The following is a 23,539-nucleotide window of genomic DNA, read 5'->3' as shown; positions in this document are numbered from 1 at the left end:
TTCCCCAAACTCGTTGCGTGAGCTGGCGGCTCTCCTGAGTCCTGCAGCCGCTAACCCAGAGCGGCGGGACGGCTCGCAGTCTGAATTCTCCCACACATAACAAAACAAATCAAAAACGCACACCCAACAAGCATCCTCCTCCCCTCAGACACGAAGTTATTAATCCAGCTCCTCTGCTCACTCGGGTGCCGGTGGACCGAGTGAGCGTCGGGGGGCACGAAGTGCTCCTTCCCCGCATCTCCCTCGTGAGGGGTGAGAGAGAGGGGAGAGCCAGCGGGGGGAGAGCAGAGCGGCGCTTTTCACCAGGTGTCCGTAGAGCAGCTGGTCGGTTCCGTATGAGCTCCAAAGCTTTCTAACAGCGAAACACCATCTATGCATGACGTAAACCAGAGCAGTAGTGACACACGATCGGAATGACCGTTTACATGCTCCACGATCGGATAAACGATCGGTATAACCCACCTATCTCGATCAGAAAGAAATTCTGATCCGAACGAGTCTGACCGGGACAGAGTATTCCGAATGGCGCGTTTACATGACGCATTTTCTTTCCGATCAGGCGTTATTTCCGATTACTTTTGCCCATGTAAACGCGGCTAATGTCACGCTGGCTCTTAGCATATAGCTTGATGTCGTCCATGTAGAGGAGGTGACTGATGTTGGCCCCATTTCTGAGTCGGTATCCATAGCCAATCTTGGTGATTATTTGGCTGAGGCGGTTCAGACCTATGCAGAACAGTAGTGATTGATGGACACTTGTGCAAGTGGTTTCCCATTGGCTTCAAGGGTGGTTTTCCACAGCTTCATTGAGTTTCCTATGAAGGCTCTTAGAGTCCTGTTGATGTTGTACAGCTCCAAGCATTCAGTGATCCATGTGTGTGGCATTGAGTCACGGGCTTTCTTGTAATCAATCCAGGCTGTGTGCAGGTTGGTGTGTCGTGACCAGCAGTCTTGAGTGACTGTTCTGTCAACCAGGAGTTGGTGTTTGGCTCCTCTGGAGTCTCTACCAATGCCCTTCTGTGTGTTGCTCATGTATTGATCCATGTGCCTGTTTATCTTGGTTGCAATGATGCCTGACATGAGCTTCCATGTTGTGGACAGACAGGTTATTGGTCGGTAGTTGGATGGGACTGCACCCTTTGAGGGATCCTTCTGGATCAGGATCGTTCGCCCTTCCGTTAGCCATTCGGGGTGAGTCCCATCTCTTAGCAGCTGGTTCATTTGTGCTGCCAGGCGCTCGTGGAGTGCGGTGAGTTTCTTTAGCCAGTAGGCATGTATCATGTCAGGGCCCGGTGCTGTCCAGTTCTTCATACCTGAGACTGCAGCAGAAGAATTTGACTTTTTTGTTTCATTTATAATAATAATAATAATAATGGATTGGATTTATCTGCGCTTTTCAAATCACTCAAAGTGCTTACAGTGTGTCCATTATTCATTCACTCCTCATTCATACTTGGTGATGGTAGCTATTGATGTAAATTGATGACTGAAAGAGGTGTGGCTGCCATTTGGAGCCTACGGCCCCTCTGACCATCACCGGGACATGCATACACATGCACACACCAGTGGAGCCACGCATGAGGCAAGGAGGGTGAAGAGTGTTGCCCAAGGACACAACGACAGTTGGCTGGGGGGAGCGGGGATCGAACCGCCAACCCTTCGATCATTGGACAACCCGCTCAACCGCCTGAGCCACTGCCGCCCATTTGCACTGGATGAGAAAGAGGACAGCCTATTTAGTGGTTATATTTTCAAAAAGGATTTGTATGATTTCTCCTGACTGCGTTATTAATATTTGGTTATGGGTGGTTTTCCGGAAAACCATAAATGTTGTTCCACTTTTCTGCTAGCCTACATGCTGAGCTCGGCCTTGCATCAGAAAATAAAAATGTTCTATGGCCCTCACAAGAAAAAGTTTGGGTACCCCTAGTCTGCAGCAACATTTCATTGAGGAGGGGACTGGTACTACTCAGTTTTGAAGATTGATCACTGAATTTGGGCTCCTTCAAGCTCATGTTATTTAAACAATGTGACACTTTTCTGCAGGAGGTGTGCAAGCTTCTGATCTACATGCATCACCCAGAGGTGTTCCAGCAGCTGGGTGTGGTTCCTCCCCGAGGTTTTCTGCTCCATGGGCCCCCAGGCTGTGGAAAAACGCTGCTAGCCCAGGCTGTGGCAGGGGTGAGGATCCTGCCAGCTTTGATCACACATGTATTTCCTGTCAGCTTACATCCATGCAGTTTTTTTTTTTTAACTTGTTCTGTCCAACAGCCGAGCAAACAGATCAGAGCTGAAGGCTTTTTGTGTTGGACAGGTTTTACTATCACAAAAGGAGGTTATATAGCTTCGAGAAACTAGAGTGTAGATTTGTATAAACCCTTTTTTGTTATTTTATTATTTTTTATTTATTTGTTACATTTAGTGTGTGTGGGGAGGGAGAGGGGAAGAATTGAAGGGGGGGGGGGGTGGAAGAGAGTAAAAGGAGAAGAGGTGAGAAAGTGGGGGATACAAGCACTGTTTTGAATAAGTTGTTATTTTAAGCTGTAACAATTATACCAGATCTGCTGGAAAGACAAATATTACATCGAAGGTGAAAATCTGACACTCAGATGAGTGGAAAATATCTGTCCATCAATACACTGTGGGTTAGGAGGAGGGATGAAGCAGACAGGGAGCACTGTGGCAGTGTACAGGTGCACGTGCACGTGGGGATGGAGATACATGCATGCTGCCGAAGTGAACCGTGTGTTCATAAGGGGAACCAGATCCTACCCAGCCAGACCAGGAGAGGGGAGGAGAGACCCCCAGGCCAGGAACCCCCCCGGCACCGGACTTAGGCAGCCCGGGAGGGGAGTAGGAGGGGATCGCCCACCCACCCAGCCAGGCGCAGAGAATGCCCCCCTACAGGGGCCCCCCCAATGCCCAGAGGCATAAGCGAACCCGGCGTCCGGCCCCAAGGCCACATGGTAGGAGCGCTTGGCCGTACCAGGCGGCAGCCATGGGGACCACCGGGCGCCGCCTCCGCGAGCCAGCCTCGGCACCTGGCCATAGCATCCCAGAGATCGCCTTGCACCCACAGCCACCCCCCATAACCCTACCCTCTACAACCCTCCTCCCCCGCCATATTATCTAAGCCCCCCTCCCCAACCCCCTTAGTGCCCTCCCCCCTCTGTGCAGTTTTCTTACATGAGATCCTTTGAAATGCTCTCTCCTCCTAGTGTTGGTGAAAATTGGTGCTCTGTTCTCTTTGTTTCTGAAACAAATGTACTCCTACATGTTTGTACACTGTAGTCCTCATCTGCCGGCTGCTATTTTTCAGGAGCTGCAGCTGCCTCTGTTAAAGGTGTCGGCGCCGGAGCTGGTGTCTGGAGTGTCTGGGGAGTCTGAGCAGAAGCTAAGAGAGCTGTTTGACCAGGCAGTGGTCAGTACTTACTCCTTCTTTTCAGTATTTGTCAGTTGACCATCAGACACAAGTGAATTGTCATCAAAAGCTGCTAAAACCCAGTGTCCTTCCTATGACTACACTTGGAATGCTGACGTTAGGGTAAATAAAGCTCTGATAAATGCTGCAGGTGTCTGCATATAACCCCCACATACATTGTTTTTTGATCCAGTTGCCCAAAATACTTCAATAGTCTTGATATTTATTTACAAAGGGGGTTATTAACAAGTTCGGATTTTTTCTACCAGGTAATTTCCTAGTTTTGTCCCGGGCCAAATTTCCATCCATCCATCCATGTTCTTCTACTCATCTGGGTTTGGGTCACGGGGGGAGCAGTTAATCTTGCTCAGTCTTCCCTCTCCCTGGCCACCTCCTCCAGGACCTCTGGGAGGACTCAGACTTTCCCAGGCCAATTAAGAGACTATTGTTGGTTGATATGGGCACACAATCTCTCCAACACACACTCTACACAGGGTTCGGGAACCTTTTTTGGCCAAGAGAGCCATAAACTCCACATATTTTTAAATGTAATTTCAAAAGAGCCATACAATAATGTAGTGTCCCTTTTCCACACTGCGGCATGGAGACTTAACCTTTTTTAGGGTTCTTTATTCTGGTTACTGTAGACCGCAACCAACGCCGTACAACTTATTCAGCAACTCCTCAATCTTTCCCGCCGAGATGAGAGCGCTTCTCCCAACTTAATATTTCCTCACTGGCAAAACAGCCCTCCCATTTCCCTTATTTGGCCCATAGCTGAACCCGATTGGTCCAAACTCCCCAACGACAGGCTGAGTGACAGAACTGAGAGCCAATCTGGATCTCTGCTTGATACGTTCAATGAACCCCGGAATCTATCACGCGACCCAATGGCCCCCCAGTTAAACTCAGTCCGCAACAATATGTTTAAAACTAAATATACAAGTGAATGTTTGCATTTTATGTAATTTCAACAGTTTTAAAGTACAATAAGTCTGTGGTTTTTTTTTAAATAACATTGTCATGCTGTTGCTAATAAATGAGTATTTCTTACCATTATTACGACTTCTGGTGCTGCATGGTTTTGCTGATGGTCTAGTGTGGTTGATACGTGGTGAGTTTCAGCTTCATGCAGCTGTTGAGACTTTAAACGTGATCTTAGGTTGGTCTGAATGTTCTATAGATGTGAGAAAGACTGCTCACATACACATACACACTGCAGCGTGTTTTAAGTTGTGCCCCCCCCCCCCCCCCCCCCTTCTTCCTCACACATCCCGCTGCAACTGCACGCTATTTCTCAGAGACGGGAGCGCGCAGTTGAAGGGACGGCGGTTCGCAGGTTTCAGGCTGTTATAAACTCTGTGAAATAATAGATGATAGTTAATTTATAGTGGTGCAGATTTATTTTCTCCAAGCACCACATTTGCGCGGTGACAGTATATGTATCTATAAAAATTAAGTAAGTATACATGAAATTTTATCTTTTACCAATTAAAAAAAACCCAATGTAAATCCACTTTCGACAAATATTTATATTTCTTTAGCCACAGAAACCCTGTTAGTCTAAAACAGAAAAGAAGCTTAAAGAGCCTGAAATAAAAATCTGTCAGTCATTATTTAAACTGGAAACATTTTGATCAACTGAACCATTTGATGCTGAGAAAAAGAATTCAATCAATAAATCATATTAAATGTAAATTGATCTGAAACATTAACACAGCAGCACCAATAGATTTAATGTTTTTAGTCTGAAGAAATAGATAAAAACATTGTTCTGATTTTATTTCTAAATGATGGATAATTTATGATCTGTGACGCTGTTTTCCTGCATTACCTGCTGTCTGCATGTCAAATACTGACACCAACTAAACAGACTAATGCAGACACCTGTTGCGTAATCGAGGCTGCCCCTCCCCTTTCCTTCTAACACACGCATGTAACAGGAGACTATCCACAGGAGATTAACAGGAGATTATCCATCATACAGAAATTTCTTGACTTTACAAAGCTTCTTTGATGTATTTTTTTCAAATTAATTTTTTATTGAAAAAGCTCATCGTAAATTGTACATTGCTTTAAAAGATTACAAAGTTGTTGCTTTCTCGGTTTTAAATGAAAAACAAAAAAACGAACATGTGAGGGAGCATAGACTTTTCAAAACATATTTAGTTTGTGACTGTGTGTGTGAATGTGTGTGTGACTGGGTGAATGGGTCTGTGACTGTAAAGCGCTTTGTCCTTGTAGGAAGAAAGGCGCTATATAAGTATACGCCATTTACCATTTACCATTTAGTTATTTTAGTATGACATGATTTCAGTGATGTTTCAGATAAAGTCTGACCTTATAGGCTTTACATATTCTGTCCATATAGACCAAGTAGCGTAATGTAATGAGTGTGAGATTCTTTCCATTATATAAATTCGTTGTACAACATCAATCCAGTCCTCTGTCGTTGGTTGTTCAGGTTTAAGCCATTTTCTGGTTTTTGCTTTCCTTCTGGCCACCAGTAGAATGTAGAGCAGTTTCTCATTTTTGTTGTGTAGGCCATCAATTTTACTCAAAAACAGACTTTCACAGGACAAGGGGAAAACAATAGAAAACACATTTTGCAGATGTTCATGTATGTCAGACCAGTACTTCTTGATAACACCACAGTGCCAAAATATATGTAAGTGATTGGCTCCATCATTACCACACCTCCATTTACTTCCTGTTCCTAGGTATTTTTTCTGAGAGGTTGCAGTAAAAAACCTCATTATGCTCTTCCAACAGAATTCACGCCAAATGTTTGATCCTGTAGTGACCCATTGTTTCTGACATACTTGTTCCCAATCCTCCTCTGTAATAGTGAGCCCTCCTTCTCGCTCCTATCTTTCCTTTACATAGTACGTGTTCTCCCCCTTATGCGTCAAGATACTACCGTAAATTCCGGACTACAAAGCGCACCCGATTACTAGCCGCACCCACCCATTTTCACGTGTTTAACTACTTTTACACATACACAAGCCGCGTCGGAGTACAAGCCGCATGTATTAGGCAGCATTGTCATCCTGACAAATCACGTCCTGACTCCCAGAGTAAGTGTGATTCATTAGCACACAGTGGGTGGAGCCAGCTTTGTTTCAGGCTCAAGGTATTTGAATATTTCTACATCTGCCAAACAGCATGGAACTCTATTCTGTTCACAAGTTCCTCAGTTATGGTTTTTTTTATTCATTTTTTTTATTTTTATTTTTTTAACTTATTGACAATCTAGGTATCATACATAAAATTACAAACAGTAACCATATAATCAACATTACATCCCTCAGTTATGATGAGGAAATTTACATCCGCGATCCCCCATTTCCCATGAGTCTTAGGGGCTAAAGGCGGGGCCAATGCCCGGCTCGCCATTCTGTTGTACGTGTTTAAGAATGAGCAAGTATCAGCAGTGCATGGAGGGGTGAACGGGTACAGCTCTCCTTCCGCTTGAGTCGCGGCAGCGTTATGGGATTAACAGGGCTGGTTAAAAAACACGCTAGTAAAATAAAGCAGCGACGACTGAAAAGCGCACGCCTCAGCGCGATACGCGCGCCTCCTCGCGGCGCGTGGGTCAGAAGTTTCCTTCCACAACAAACACTGTTGTTCCGCGGACGCCTCGAGTAAGCCCTGTCTGCAGCCTGCAGAATGGCTCGACGCCTCCGCGCTCCCGCGCGCTCCTTGTCTCCCCTTCCTATCTACTCCGACACCTCTGGCCAGGGCGGCTTCAAGGAGGAGCGCTTCGTCCCCATTGCGCCGGTGAACGGAGCAAATCGTGTCTGTGCAGAGCAATCGGACTTAATACTGTACGTTTTGTGTATGAGGGGCAGGTGCGTTGTTACGTGTGGGAGCCTTCAGACTGCCATCGGCCCCGCAGCTCACACGACACGCAGTCTCCAGCTCACACGGAGGCTGTGAGCGTTTCAATGCAAAACTCCGCTCAGTCCTTAGAAACCGTTAACACGACCACGTCAATTTGTGTTTCCAGTCGTGTCCCGACAAAATAAAGGCTGATATTATTGCCACATATTTACGTGCAGCCAGCCGAGTCACTATGACTCAGAGGTAAATTCACTCCATGCGCTGTTCTCTCCGTCACGCAGCTGACCGGCTTTTCCAAACCCGTTGGTGATGGTGGATTTTTTTCACGCTGCTTTTAACGATTGCTTTTAACTTGAAAGCTTCATCATATTGTAGTGGCGATCACGTGCACGTTGGGTCTAATGGCCCCAAAGGATTCTGGGATGCGGCCGGGCATGCATGTTTCGTTTTGTTGAACCATGACTGAAGTGTCTAAGACCTGAAGTCAAGTCCATGCTGTTTGGCCGCTTAGAGGTGTGTTGAAAAACAAATGATTTGTGCTTGGTGTTAGATAGAGAATTCAAACCATCCACTGTATCTGAAGATACGTACATCGCGGCCGCCAATTAAAACCATAAATTAGCCGTGTCACTGAATAAGCCGCATGGCTGTAAGCGCAGGAAAAAAGTAGCGGCTTATAGTCCGGAACTACGGTATTGTATAATTTAGAAATTATTTTTGTAGGGCATATTGTTTTTATTACTGTTTTAAGAAACCTCCGGTCATCTGTGGGTATTCCTTTTTTTCTTTTGTTAATCTTAAAAAGATTCAATTTTAGATATACTTACGCAATTTCTATAGATACTAACCTCATATATTGTCACCGCAGCTAGTGTTTATGTGTGTGTGTGTGGGGGGGGCATTTTCTTTTTCCTAGGGGGGGCCTTGCAAAAATTAATTGAGAAGCATTGGTCTAATGAATCCTGTCTGGTCCTTATGTATCAGCACAGGGAGAATTGTTTCAAATCTCCTTGATATTATAGAAGTGATTAGTTTGTAGTCGATGTTTGGGGGAGGGACAGACCGCCATTTTTCCTCTTTTTAATTTTCTGATTGCCAATTGAATTTCTTCACGGGTAATTGCTGTAAGCAATTTTTCATTTTGCTCAACTGTTAGAGTTGGTAAATCTAATTGTTTTAAAAATGCATCTATTTAGTCACTATTATTTAGGTATGTTTCTGAGTAGAGATTTTAATAGAATTCACAATAGCACTGTTGAATTTTCTCCTGATCCGGTTCAGTTTTGTTACTTGAAGGATTTTTTTATTTTATATATTGCTCTCTCTGCTTGTTGTTTTCTCAGTTTATAAGATAGAGTTTTCACAGATTTGCCGCCTACTTCACTATATTGTTTTTTCATTAAAACAAGTTTTTTCTGCACAGCCAGTGTATTAATGTCATTTATTTCTTTCTTTATTTTTGTAATTTCAGTCTTATTTTTGGTCTTTACATTTTGGAAATGCTCCTGTTGAAGTTTTAACAGTTTTTCTTTTAAGCACTTCAGTTTCTGTTGACTAGCTTTTTTCTGGTAGGATGAGATACTAATTAGTATCATTATGTACTAAGTATTCTTTAATTTCATTGCCTAATTTGTCTTTGATATTTGGGTAATTTAAGATGTTAATATTTAATCTCCAGTGGATCTTTTCTTTCCTGCCAAGTAGAGACTTAATGTAACTGGGTTATGGTCAAAAATTGCACAAATTCCAATATCACTGTTTTTCACTCTTAGTAGGTCATTTTTGAACATAAATATGTAAAGGGAAACCTTTCCAGGGTATTTATAAAACTCACTCCACCGCTGGGTCAGCACCGGTTCTCCTGAAGGCTCTCAGTTTGTCTTTATGACTGGGACCCGGTGGGCCTGGTGCAGTGTGGCCTGTCCCTCTGGTCACTCTGCTCCAGGTCAGCTGCTTGAGCTGCTCCAAAATGGTTTCCGGTGATTTGATGACCTCTACAGAAAATCCTCTTTTGCACGTCTTCACTTGCTTCTGTTGCAGTGTTGTAGATCTTTACCCCATCAGCATACTTCACTTTCAGCCTTGCGGGAAATAAGCTTTGGAACTGGATCTGTTGGTCTTTTTGAATCCTCCGGATAGCTGGATATTCTCTTCTTTTCTTAAAAGAAGATGAGTGGGGTGGTAGTTATTGTCCAAAAATATCTGTTTACTTTTCCAGGTAAAGCCTTTTTGTTGCCATGATTTGCGGAGTATTTGCTCTTTGGTCTTGAAGCTTAAAAACTTCACTAGAATAGAGCGTGGTGAGGCTCCAGTGAGCGATGACCTCGTTCGAAATTTAGAATCTGCACGTCATCTAGCTTCAAACCTTAACGTAGTAAGGTTTCCTCAAAAGCATTCATTGAGGGGGAATCTCGCTCAGATGTTTCTGGCACACCATAAATCCGGATGTTTTCTCTCTTGTTGCGACTTTACAGGTCCGTTAGCTTGTCTGTTAGCTTCACGTTTACCTGCACTAGCTCCGCCATAACGTCTTCCACGGTTTGGATTCACTCCTCTACCTTCTCAATCCTCCCCTCAGCTTCTTCCATTCGATCATTCACTTTAGCAATGTCTTCCTTAATACTTTCTAGTTTTTCGTTGTTTTCTTGGCAAAACGCTCTTAGTTCTTGTAGTAGTACACTGGATTCTGCCATTGTGCTTGTGGGCAAGCTTTTTTTAAGTGGTGATTCTGCGGTGATTAGCTTTAGCAGCTAGCGTTAGCACATTTCAGAGTCGGTTTGCTTCCACAAATCCGCTGCAAAGCGTTGGTCTTTGGTGTATTCTCTTTCCCCTCTAAGTTAAATTCAACTTATGTAGTTGATTTCGCCGTTCCCGGGGGGTTTTGTGATCAATTTCTCTGGTTCAGTCGGGAGCTCTCTCACTACACAGCCATCCCGTTGGTGTACAAACCGGAAGTAATGTATTCTTGTATATTGACAAAATGCATTCATATTACAATATCATTAATATTGCAATAATATTTTATCATGATGGTGCAGATTAGGATAACGTAGACTGACAGAGAGAGAAACATATATAGCTCAGGCACGGGCCCCCCAGGCTATGATGCTGCTTCCTTAGAATTGCATTTTTTTTATAGAAATCATGTTCATATGTCTTCTGTTATTTGATCTTTGTTAAAAGAAAGTACCGGTTCCAGCCAGCACCCATTCAAAACTAACAGATTAACCAATGTAGCCGGTTCCAAGCCTGGATATAGACAGAAGCTTGTTTCAGGAAAGGTATCTATGTAAAATCTTTGCCGAAACAAATATAGTGGGGCAAAAAAAAAATTTATTCATCCACCAATTGTACAAGTTCTCCCACTTGAAACAATGAGAGAGGCCTGTAATTTTCATCATTGGTATTTCTCAACAATGAGAGATAAAGTGGGAAAACTAATCCAGAAAATCACATTGCCTGATTTTTTTAAATAATTTATTTGTAAATGATGGTGGAAAATAAATATTTGGTAAATAACAAAAGTTCAATTCAATACTTTGTTGTATACCCTTTGTTGGCAATGACAGCAGCCAAACGTTTTCTGTAACTCTTCACAAGTTTTTACAAACTGTTGCTGGTATTTTGGCCCATTCCTACATGCAGATCTCCTCTAGAGCAGTGATGTTTTGGGGCTGTTGCTGGGCAACGCAGACTTTCCACTCCCTCCAAGGGGTTGAGATCTGGAGGCTGGTTAGGCCACTCCAGTACCTTGAAATGCTTTTTATTAAGCCACTCCTTTAGTACTCAGGCAGTGTGTTTGGGATCGTTGACACGCTAAAAGTCTCTGGCGGCGTCGTGTGTTACTGATGGTAGCCTTTGTTACTTTGGCCCCAGCTCTCTGCAGGTCATTCACTAGGTCCCCCCATGTGGTTCTGGGGTTTTTGCTCACCGTTCTTGTAATCATATTGACCCCACAGGGTGAAATCTTGGGGGAAGCCCCAGATGGAGGGAGATTATCAGTGGTCTTCCATTTCCTAATAATTGCTCCCACAGTTGATTTCTTCACACCAAGCTGCTTCCTGTTGCAGATTCAGCCTTCCAGCCTGGTGCAGGTCAACAATTTGGTTCCTGGTGTCTTTAGACAGCTCTTTGGCCATAGTGGTGTTTAGAGTGTGACTGTTTGAGGTTGTGGACAGGTGTCTTTAATATAGATAACCAGTTCAAACAGGTGCCATTAATACAGGTAACCAGTGGAGGACAGAGGATCCTCTTACAGACAAAGTTACAGGTTTGTGAGAGACAGAAATCTTGCTCGTTTGTAGGTGACCAAATACTTATTTTCGTCTATAACTTACAAATAAACTCTTTAAAAATCTGACAATGTGATTTTCTGTATTCATTTTTTGTCATTTTGTCTCTCATAATTGAGGTATATCTCTGATGAAAATTATAGGCCTCTTTTTAACATCTTTTTAAGTGGGGGATTTTATATATTGCACAATTCCTGGCTGACTTCATACTTTTTTACCCAACTGTATGTGAATCAGACCTATGATATCCATACCGATCATTGTGATTTGTAGTGAGAGCAGGGAACAGGTGGGGGAGAAGCTAAAGGGGTGGAGGCTTGCCCTGAAAAGGAGAGGAATGAAGGTTAGCCACACTAAGATGGAGTACATGTGTGGGAATAAGAGGAACCCAAGTGGAATACTGAGGTTACAGGAAGAATAGATAAAGATGATGCAGGATTTGGAGGATCTTGGGACAACACTCCAGGGTAGTGGAGAGTGTGAAAAAGAAGTTGAAGAGGTGCAGGCAGATTGGAATGGGTGGAGAAAAGTGTCAGGTGTGATAGAAGAGTTTCATTTCAAATGAAAGGAAAGGTGTAGAAAGCTGTGGTGAGAGCAGCCATGTTGTTGGACCTAGAGACAGTAGCACAGACAGAAAGCAGAGCTGGAGGTAGCAGAGATGAAGATGCTGAGGTTCTCTTTTGGAGGGACCAGGATGGATAGGAATAAGTACATCAGAGGAACAGCACATGCTGGAGGTTTTGAAGATAAAGTCAGAAAGGCCAGACTGAGATGGTTTTGACATGTCCATGAGAGAGACAGTGAATCTATTGGTAGAAGGATGCCTAGAGGAAGACCAAGGAGGATGTTTGTGGATGCAGTGAATGAAGACATGAAGGTAGATGGTGTTAGAGGAGAGGATGCAGAAGACAGGGAATAGATGAAGAGAGAGCCCTGAAGAGAAAAGTCTAATGGGAAAGATTATTTCATTTAGACCAAAGGGTCTACTGATAAATAGGACTGGGCAAAGACTGGAGAAAACCCAACCCAACCAAACGTGAAGTCCAGGTGCCATGACTTCATTTCAAGACAAGTCATCTAGATCAGTGTTTTTAACCCTTTTTTAAGCCAAGGTACACTTTTTCCAGGACACAAATCACAAGGCACACCAGCAACCAAAAATTTAAAAAGAGAACTCTGTAGCCTGCATTGATGTACAGTCTCCATGATCTCCACATGAATTTTTTGTAATAATTGAAGCACAGACATTGTGAAGTTGTAGCTCTTTTTCCTAAGATTTGCAATAGTTTTCAATAATAATTTTCCGCTTATTAAGTTTAATATTTTCCCAGTTAGTTGTTTTTCCCACCAGTTCATTAAAATGCAATTTCATAACCAAACAAAAACCAAATAAGGATTATATCCTTTGTAAACGGTAATTTCGTTTTTAAGTATTTTTTAAAATATTTTTAAGAGAAACTGTAATTTTTTAGCTCATATATGATCACATTATATTTTATAAATTTCAGACAAAGAAGACTATTATTATATTCATGTTTATGTTTATGTGAAGTTTTATTAGTTTTTCTTTTGTCTAAATAAAAAATGTAACTTTAACAAAAATGTTTAATTTATTTTTGGCTGATTGTTTCAGTTTAGTGTAAATGTTTCTGTTGACCACTTTATCCTAATCCTATTTCTTTTTATTTTGTTATCAATTAAATTCAAACCTCAAGTTTTCATTATTTTATTCACTTTTTAAAACGGTCTGAGACAGGATCCCGCGGGAAGGGGTGCATGATTGATCCGTGATCCATACGAATCACTAGTCCCAGTTCTGCACAGGTATGTACTGCGGATTGCCCCCTCCGCGTCCTCCGCCTTTGTTTTAACACACGTCAAAGTCTCCGCTCAACACTTTCCAAAACATGACACTCCCGCTACGTGTGGGAGGAACTACCGTTAACATTTTTCTTGCCCTCCTTTATGAAAGACATAGTAACGAGAGATCCAATGGTTTATAATGAAGAGCTCCACAAAGGCATGGACAAATAACTCTGTGAAACCTGAGCCTTTTCTCTCATATCACACTAGTGTGCCGCGGCACACTGGTCGAAAATCACTGACCTATACTAAGGAGAATCTCACACGTGTATTTAATGATGTTGCTGAGATGTCTTTTGGTTTGTAGCAGCTTCTGTAGATGTTTTATGACCCTGGTCATGTTCTGAACTTATACTGTTCTTCTTCTGACTCACAGAGCTCAAGCCCATGTATCCTGTTCATTGATGAGATCGATGCCATCACCCCTAAACGAGAGGTTGCCTCTAAAGACATGGAGAGAAGGATGGTAGCTCAGCTCTTGACCTGCATGGACGGTAGGATGTTGTGGTTCTGCTCTGATGAGGTTTGTTGACACTGGCCTCATGCTATGACTCAGTGAGATGTCTTGACCTCCTTGTTTGGAGGAAAAGATGGCGCCAGTGTATGCGGCCTGCCGTCTTTTTATCCTCAGTGTTTTTTATGCCCATCTGCTCTGCCACTGTGGAAAAGAAGGTGGTAAAACCATGCACATAAAAGCCAATTTGAGATGCTTTACTGGACCCATCAAGTATAAATTTGCAGAGTGTCTCTGTCCTTCCCATCACTCCCTGGAGCTGGTGATCAGCTGGTTGACGGTTTGACAAGCTGTTGAGCTCTTGCCAGCCCAGCTCGCCCCGTCTGCAGCTTAGAGGAGTAAACCTTTGACCCCTGCACTGGAGAACTTTGTGGTCTGGACCAGATGGGGACACCACTGACACCATTCTGCTTGTGCAGTTGAATGCATGGTCCATCACTAACAAAATTTTCTATCTGAAAATGAGTTAGAGCGCTTAGACTGTTCCCCCAGACTGCTAGGGGGTCACTGAAAAACATGTTTTCATTCCCCACCCTCACCCGAAGATTCACAGGAACCTTATCCTCAACACCTGGCTGCAGTCCACCTCCTGCAAGTTCAGGTTTGGTTTTATTGATGATTTTAATCTGTTTTGGAATTGCCCCTCTTTTTATAGATCTGATGGCCTTCACCGCAGTCTCCTTGGGAACAGTATTTTAATAGCTAAGAACCAGAACCAACACCTTCCACACAAATATTCCTCAAACTCTCATCACCACCAGTTACCCTCCCCATGCCATCGGTTATATCAAACAGACCTATGATTTTGGAGTCACATGAAATGGCAGCTTAGCTGTGGAACTCAGCAGCTCAAGCAATTTTTAAAAGGAGAAATAAACAACCACATTTTTATTAGTTTAAGAACAAACTGATTACCTAAAACGTGTCCCAATAAAGGCTGATGTTATTCCCACACATTTACGTGCAGCCAGGATGCAGATTGCAGAATTTCCCGCATGGATTTATGTTCATCCAAAGCTAATGTTGTTAGCCCGTGTTAGCATACTGCTAACCCTGGCTTCTTTCCGGCTCCGTTCTTCAACAGAAAAAGCACTGACCACACGGATTAAAATTAAAATGATGAGCGAACAGGCGCTTCATAATAACCGTAACATTAATAAAAGCCCGTTTATCTTGTATATTACGGAGCTGACATATCTATGTATATAGCCGCTCGGCGGAACTCATTTCCTCTTCCGGTATTTCAAACACTACTGCGCATGTGCGAATGATTTATTCCGACCGAAAGTGTGACCCCATGTGAATGTTTGTTATAATCTGAAAACATTTTTCTGGGCCCATGTACTCGGTTGAATTCTAATCTGACCATTGATCCGATCTATTTTGCACATGTAACCGTGGCTTATGGGGTCGACTAGCAGCGTGGCGGGGGCGTGGCATCACGATGGTGTCTCTCCGTCGTGATGTCAGTCACCCATCACGATGGACAATGGTATCATGGTGGGGCGACAGTGGCTCAGGTGGTTGAGCAGGTCGTCCAATGATCGAAGGGTTGGCGGTTCGATCCCCGCTCCCACCAGCCAAAAATGTCGTTGTGTCTTTGGGCAAGACACTTCACCCTCCTTGCCTCCAGTGTGGTTCCACTGGTGTGTGAATGTGTGTGAATGTCCCGGTGATGGTCATAGGGGCCGTAGGCGCGAAATGGCAGCCACGCCTCTGTCAGTCTGCCCCAGGGCAGTTGTGGCTACAACCGTAGCTTACCATCACCAAGTATGAATGAGGAGTGAATGAATAATGGACACAATGTAAGCGCTTTGGGTGTCTTGAAAAGCGCAGATAAATCCAATCCATTATTATTATTATTATTATCGGCACAACCCTATTAGCAATGCTAACTCCAGCTGCAGTTAGCTTTGCCCGAGGTTTGACCGGTAATCCATAGAGAATGACATTATTCATCCTTACTTGTTGTTCCACATCGTCCAGTCTTTTCTCCAGAATGTCGACCCGGTTATCTTTTTGTTTGTTTTGAGCTCGGAATCTTCAGAAGTCTTCCATTAGCTCCATCAGAGGAGTTAGCTTAGCGGTCACTTGTTCCATAAAGGGATACAACGCAGCTTGGATATCATCAAGAATCTTTTTAAGGTCTTAGTAGCCCTGTTTTTTCTTAGGGGCCATGGTCAGCTTTCTTTTTTTTTTGGAGAAAAAAACAAATTTTAAGTCACTTGATAATTGATAATTGTTGAGCCGCCGAGAGCCACACCCGTCCGTGCTGTAACCCGGAACCGGAAATGGATAGAGAGGCCTGTAATTTTCATCGTTGGTATACCTCAATCATGAGAGACAAAATGAGAAAAATAATCCAGAAAAATCACGTTGTCTGATTTTTAAAGAATTAATTTGTAAATTATGGAAAATAAGTATTTGGTCACCGACAAACAAGCAAGATGAGAAAAATAATCCAGAAAAATCACGTTGTCTGATTTTTAAAGAATTAATTTGTAAATTATGGAAAATAAGTATTTGGTCACCGACAAACAAGCAAGATGTCACACACTTTCACAGACCTGTAACTTCGTCTGTAAGAGGATCCTCTGTCCTCCACTCGTTACCTGTATTAATGGCACCTGTTTGAACTGGTTATCTATATAAAGACATCTGTCCACAACCTCAAACAGTCACACTCCAAACCTCACTACAGCCATGACCAAAGAGCTGTTTAAAGACACCAGGAACCAAATTGTTGACCTGCACCAAGCTGGAAAGATTGAATCTGCAACAGGTAAGCAGCTTGGTGTGAAGAAATCAAGACCACTGATTATCTCCTTCCATCTTGGGCAAGATCTGACCCGTGGGGTCAAAATAATCACAAGAAGGGTGAGCAAAAATCCCAGAACCACACGGTGGACCTAGTGAATGATCTGCAGAGAGCTGGGACCAAAGTAACAAAGGCTACCATCAGTAACACACAATGCCACCAGGGACTCAAACAGTCTTGTCCCCCTGCTAAAGCCAGTACATGTGCAGGTCCGTCTAAAGTTTGCTAGAGAGCATTTGGTTGATCCTGAAGAGGATTTGGAGAATGTCCTATGGTCAGATGAAACCACAATAGAACTTTTTAGTAAGAACTTTATTCATGTTTGGAGGAGAAAGAATGCTGAGTTGCTTCCAAAGAACACCATACCTACTGTAAAGCATGGGGGTGGAAACATCATTCTTTGGGATGTTTTTCAGACCAGGACGACTGATTCATGTAAAGGAAAGAATGAATGGGGCCACGTATCATCAGATTTTGAGTGAAAACCTCCTTCCATCTGCAAGGACAATGAAGATGTGGCTGGGTCTTTGTTACATGTCACCCCAGGGAGAGGGAGAAAATAGGTAACATAAAGAATACATTTAAAGCCAGTAGGATTTAGACTGCCAGGGCAGCGGTTTATTTGATGGACAGATTCAATGGGGTTAAAGAAGATAAATGGTAATAACTTAAATTCTCAGGCAAGATTGGGTGGAGTAGACCTCTGCAAAGGAAAAAAGTGCACACAAAAGGCCAGAGGCCATAACTAGAGCTGTGACGGTGTGGGATTTTTGATGAACCAGCAGGGGACGTGGTGTCGTTTCGAGGTCTTTTCGAAAACACGCCATAAGAAAAATGGCCTTTACTCAGCCATGCATCATTTAATCTGATCCAAAATTGATGTGCATGATTGTAGTCTGACTCTGAACTCATCTGCAGTGGAAGAATCTGGAACAGGTGTAGCGCCACCTGCTGGCAACAGGAAATGACATGTTTTACTTGGAGCATCGCTGCTCCAGGTGGGATGAGCCGACACACCTCAAAACTATGACCACCTGTTGAAAAGCCATTGAAGTTTACTCCGATAAACCATTAACTTTAAACGCGGGGGTGTGGTCGTGACAGAGCGGCAAAGTTGAGTGTCTCGCCATGCACACAAAAGTTGCTCTCACGTGCACAGTCCTTGTGCGATCTCACTGAAGTCAATAGATTTGATGAAGCTTCCTTTCTGAACCCATGGATATGACCATCTTTGACGAGCTGCATAGCGCCACCTAGTTATTGAAAAACACAGTTTTTGTCGCATTTTCCCCTATCTTTTCTCTGTGCTTTGTTCGAAGTGCATGAAATTAAAACTGGTGATGCTTATAATCTATAATCTTCTCATAATCTGCAGTTTTATGGGTGTACACCTGACGGTGCCTGCAAAAGCCACCGCCAAACAGGAAGTGGTCAATTATGTGCACTCAAATAATAAAAAAAATCAGCCGTTTGTCTCAGGAAGCTAAGACTTCAGAATTAGATGCCTCTTACAAACTCCACCTTTGATATGATGCACTATAGGGTCTACAAGAAACTTCATCACTCAATTTTGCTAAAAATGATTTGAGAAATTTTGGACTCAAACAAATATTTTTCTTATAACAGCTGTTTAAGTTATCAACCACAAACTTTCCAGAAATATAGGCATTTATGTGCTACTGCTTCCTAAATATTTTTACATTTAAAAAGTTACAGGTGAATTTTGAGACACTTTTTTAACCTAAGAGTCTGAAAGAGTCTATTTGGCAAAACTCCTTACACATATATTTTTTCATAACTTATTTTTAAGATTTCGAAACCAAACTTAAAGAAAATGTAGGAATCTGTCTGAAGGACTCTCTTCCTTGAAGATTGATGATCTTATAAATTGTTGATTTAGGTGCAATCTTAGCCACAATATCTTCGCTTGTGAAGCCATTTTTATGCAACGCAATGATGACTGCATGTGTTTCTTTGCTCCTTTCTTTTTTGCTGTTTTCTTTTCTTTCTTTTTCATTGGTTCTTTAAACCAATGAAAAAAAATTCTACGTATTTTCCAAATCTCCAAATTACATTTATTTAATCATTTATTTAATATAGATACAGCGCATATTAATAAACATTTCTGTCAATGTGCCACAGTTAGCCAAAGGGATATTTTTCATCTGCAGTCCCTGGGTAAATGTTAGAATGACCATAAAAGATCATAAAAAAACCCTATAATTACTGAACAGCTGAAACTTATTTCTCCACCTTTTCCTGAATATTTTTATTTTAAGACTAATCTTCTTAACCACCATCTCCTTTACATTCACAAACTATAATTCTGAATGAATATGGAATTTTAAACAATATATCAACAATCTACCAAAATACTAATTATATAATTTACTACTTTCTCTTAACTACCCACCTTGCTGTATTATTGTAAGAAATTTAAAAATAAATCTTGATAACCTCCACAATATAAACACTAATCTAAAAATCAAAATGAAAGACTATCCTTTTAAAACAACAATAAACTAGTTATACACAAAATGCAATTAACTCAATATTTTATCATTTCTCTTTACAAACAGAACATATGAATATGCTCTAAAACAATAATCAACCTCACTACACCCATACAGATGTAACATAATATAATAAATATCTCTTAAGACCTAATCCCTGTCTTCCTATTTATAATTGCTGCAACTTCTTTTCCTTTCTATACATCCAATGAAATTAAACTACAACACCAACAAAAACAATTGATAACAAATGTCTCTAAAAAAAATAGCACCACCTAGTTATTGAAAAACAGTTTTTGTCACATTCTGACCTGTTCTTTCTCCCCGATGTGCATGAAATTATAACTGGAGATAATCAGAAGGGTTTTCTCTCATGATCTGCAGTTTCATGGTGTACACTTGATGGTGCCTGCGTAAGCCACCGCCAAACAGGAAGTGGTTGGTTGCGCTACAATCATAATAAGATGCCTCTTACGAAACTCAAAAGTGTTAATCAGCGGATGTTGGCCATTATTGTACATGATGTAATAAATTCCTCAGATGCTTTATGGGTATTTATATTCTGTAAGTAAGTCTCCACATAGGAACATCAATTTTTGACTTATTACAAATTTCTTCTATTCCCAATCTTTATTAAACCATGTTTCTGAGACTGCAATTATATTGAAGCTTTGTGAAAACTGATTCAAGTAGCTCTTGATTAAATAGAAATTGGCACACAAAGTTCTATCAAAATGGATTATGGAGAACTTATTATTGTCACAAGAACAGGCAGACTGGTGGATCCAAGTGCAGCAGGTTTATTAGCTCAGCTAAAAGTCCACAAAGGCAGGCAGGCAAGAGTCGATAACAGTTATGCAATCATCAAAGAAGAGACAGGGTGGTCAAAATCCAGGCGAGGGTGGCAGCAGATTGCAAGCAAACAGTCAGGGTCAGGAGACTGAAGATCAGGTCCAGATATAACACTCTGTACGGAAAGCAGTATGGCACAAACAATACTTGCCTGAAACACACAAATAGATCTTGCAAGTACTTTGGTTATTCGGGATCAGAGCCATATTCCATTTCTAGTCACAGTGCCACAACTAGGAATCGTGTGGGCACTATCGTCTTTTCAATTTCTGCTGGAATTCTTCAGTTGTTCCACTCATCCAGTTTTATCTCTCTCTCTCTCAAGATTTCTGGGCCGGCCAAATTAAATAATCTGCCTTTAGGTAGAGGAGCACTGTTTATTAATTCAATTGAACAATCATAAGGTCTGTGAGGGGGAAGAGCTCCGGCTTTGGATTTGCTGAAAACGGTCTTGAGATCATGGTAAACTGACGGAATACGGGAAAGATTGAGTTGTTCAGCAACTTGATTGGCAAAAGGAAGAATAATTGGTTCAGCGGATCTTAGACGGTTAGCCATACAAAATGAACTCCAGTTATCGATGTGACGGATAACCCAGTCAAACTGAGGATTATAGGTGCGAAGCCAGGAAAAACCCAAAATGATGGGTGTCTGAAGGGTTTGAGTAATGAAAAATTGTATGTGTTCTCTATGGTTACGGAGGTGATGAGTAGAACAGGTTTGGTGCGGTGAGTGATCCTGGAGAGGGTTGACCCCCTAGCCCTGCAGCTTCGACTGGATGTTCCAAGACTTCTGTGGGCAGATGAAGTTTGGAAACCAGATTACAGTCAAAAAACTCTGTTCCACACCAGAGTCAACCAGAGCATTGAAGTCAAAGATACCATCTTGAGGACATAACTTTACAGGAACAAACAAAAAACATTTCTAAGTAAGACATGCAGAATTACCCGCCCGCGGCCTACCTTCTATCAGGGGGGTTTTGGCTTTTAAACGGAGCTGACATTGATTGACTATGTGCCCCGGGTGACCACAATAGAAACAGGCTCCCTTGTCTTTACGTCGTTGACGTTCCTCTTGGGTCAACTTGGAATGACCAATTAGCATGGGTTCATCAGAGTCTTTACCGAAGAGTTTACGATCAGGGGGTTGTGGTAAATCCGGAGTAGTAGTATGCTATTCCGTTCAGTAAAAAAGTAAGAATATTCCTATTCTTCCAGAAACGTCATTTTTTTTTCTTTATACTCTGAATTTCGTCATTTTGATTATGAGCTTGAAAGTCTGCACGCACATCAAATGTTAAGTAATTTTTTTCGGCATTGGGCGTAACCCGCGCAAATGACTGGCGGTCACTTATGTGTCGGGAGCAGAATCAAAACACTCACACTGTCAGGCGGTCTTTTTATTATTTATTTTTAATACTCTCTGATGGATTTGAGAGTTGTATAACAGTTAATTACCTATGAAATGAGGCTCTGTATGTTAAAATTATTGTCGAGACACATCCAAGTCAAATCCATTAACCGACTTTGCACGATATCAAAGAGGAATAAGCAAACCAATGAGTAGTTTGAATTGCCCCTTTCCAACATTGATGCTTGACTACATTAATATGCCCAGAAACAGCCTAACAGCATGGCTGTTTAATTCTGCCCCTGAACCGGCCCCTGACTTAGGGTGAGGAACTTAACACCCACAATTCCCCACTTCTCATGAGTCTTAGGGGCTGAAGGCGGGGCTAACCCCCGGGTTGCCACAATTTGATGAGACGCAAAGAGCCGCATGCTCATGGGCCGAGAGCCGCATGCAGCTCGACAGCCGCATGTTCGCCACCCCTGGTATATGGGGTTAGCCGAGAGAAAAGCTTGATCCCACTTTGCTTTGTTTCTCAATGAGTTCATAATTAAAGTAATCTTGCTGTGGTCTGCTTGATAGCACCGGGGTGCTTGCTGAAATATCAATTGGCATTGAAGGAGGAATCCTCCACAGGCTTCTACATCACCATGAAATGGTTCGGGTTGGAGCCGGAAGTTTTCAGGAGCTGAACCGGAAGTGTTGAGGTTGCTGGAAGCCGGGGTAGCAGCTGAGGCTGCTGGATTAGCGGAGGTTTGACCAGTTAAATCCATCAAGGCTTGAGTTATGCCGTCCAGACATCGGAAAAGATCTTGTTGAGCCGAGGCCATTTGAGTTAAAGACTCAGCTTGCCAAATCCCTGTTGAGTGACAGCTAGTCGGATTCCTTCCGGGTCAGCTGGGTCTGGGTTTTGGCCAGTTCGTTCTGTCATGATATGTATGACGTAGCAGACCTAGATGCTGGAACCCGGAAGAAAATTCAAACATAGAATGAATAACAAAGATTTTATTTTTCCGGCTGGAAAATTAAAGTCTTTGGAGTTCTGACTCTTTTGGCTGGTGACCAGAACCGACAGCAATCTTGTCAAAGTAGGAGTTTTCTTCGTGGCTGTGGCAAGAGTCGTGGCGTGGCTGGAGCGGAGCGTGGCAGTAGTCGAGGTAAGGCAGCGGCAGATCTTGGAGAGGACACTCATGGAGATGGACCTGAGAGCGAGATGACGAGGCAAGGTAAGTAGCGAGACACGTAGAGAGGATGAATAAACTAGGTGACCAGGCTAAGCACCGTGAAGGGCAACAAACTGGCGATGAATGCTGGGCTGGATCTCCTTAAGAAGGCGGTGACTTGATGAGATGGTCCATAGCTGGTCCCAATCTTCAGAGCAGATGAAAGAGGGGAGGGGGAGGAGAGCTGCCAGAGGCACCATGACAATTTCTGTAAATTACCACAGTGAATTTTAAATAAAACAATTCAGATGCCATTGAAGTGCAGACTTTAAGCTTTTATTTCATGGGTTGAACAAAAAGATTGCATAAAAATGTGAAAAACTAAAGTATTTTTTAAACACAACCCCTTCATAAAGTGGTTACATGGCGACCACTTACTTCTAACCTTTTATAAGACTGAGACATTAATTTTTGCCCCTAAAATACCCACCATGGTGGTTTAAGCAACGACGTGAAGACATTTAGCCTTGCAGCTCCGCAGAAATACCCGATTTTTCGTTTAAATTCTAAACATCTAACGTCCTGAACCGATCCACCATCTCCGGAAACTTTCTCTCAGACCAAACTGAAAACGTTCATTCATGATGTCTGGATCAAGAAGTGCCAAAGACTGCCAAAGCTACCGAGAGCTAAGCTAATGGATGCTATCACGAAGGTTAAAGAGCTGCTGCGAGGATGCCAGGGTGTGAAATATGGAATGCTGTACCCTGCAAGGCTGATAATTTCTTCAAGCTTGGGTGAGAAAATATTCCTGGATCCCACTCTAGCCAAAGACTACACCCAGAAACATCTGGTGCACAACAACCAGCAGGAAGACTGAGACAAATGAAGGAGAGTGTTCTGGAAAGGG

At 42.5% G+C, this 23,539-nt stretch overlaps 1 protein-coding gene across 8 annotated transcripts in view; it reads left to right on the top strand.

Moving 5' to 3' along the window:
• nvl (nuclear VCP like) overlaps nt 1-23,539 on the top strand; it is a 62,541-nt gene that overhangs the window by 14,441 nt on the left and 24,561 nt on the right. For all 8 annotated transcript variants that reach the window (XM_078931632.1, XM_023963694.2, XM_078931631.1 and 5 more), the window contains 3 exons: nt 2,047-2,181; nt 3,320-3,421; nt 13,796-13,913. In XM_078931632.1, coding sequence (XP_078787758.1) covers nt 2,047-2,181; nt 3,320-3,421; nt 13,796-13,913 — 355 coding nt within the window. The remainder of the gene's footprint in view (nt 1-2,046; nt 2,182-3,319; nt 3,422-13,795; nt 13,914-23,539) is intronic.

The sequence above is a fragment of the Oryzias latipes genome, chromosome 15 (assembly GCF_053564925.1).
Source record: "Oryzias latipes strain Hd-rR chromosome 15, Olatipes_Hd-rR_3.1".
NCBI lineage: Eukaryota > Metazoa > Chordata > Actinopteri > Beloniformes > Adrianichthyidae > Oryzias > Oryzias latipes.
This window is presented reverse-complemented; position numbering and strand designations above follow the sequence as displayed.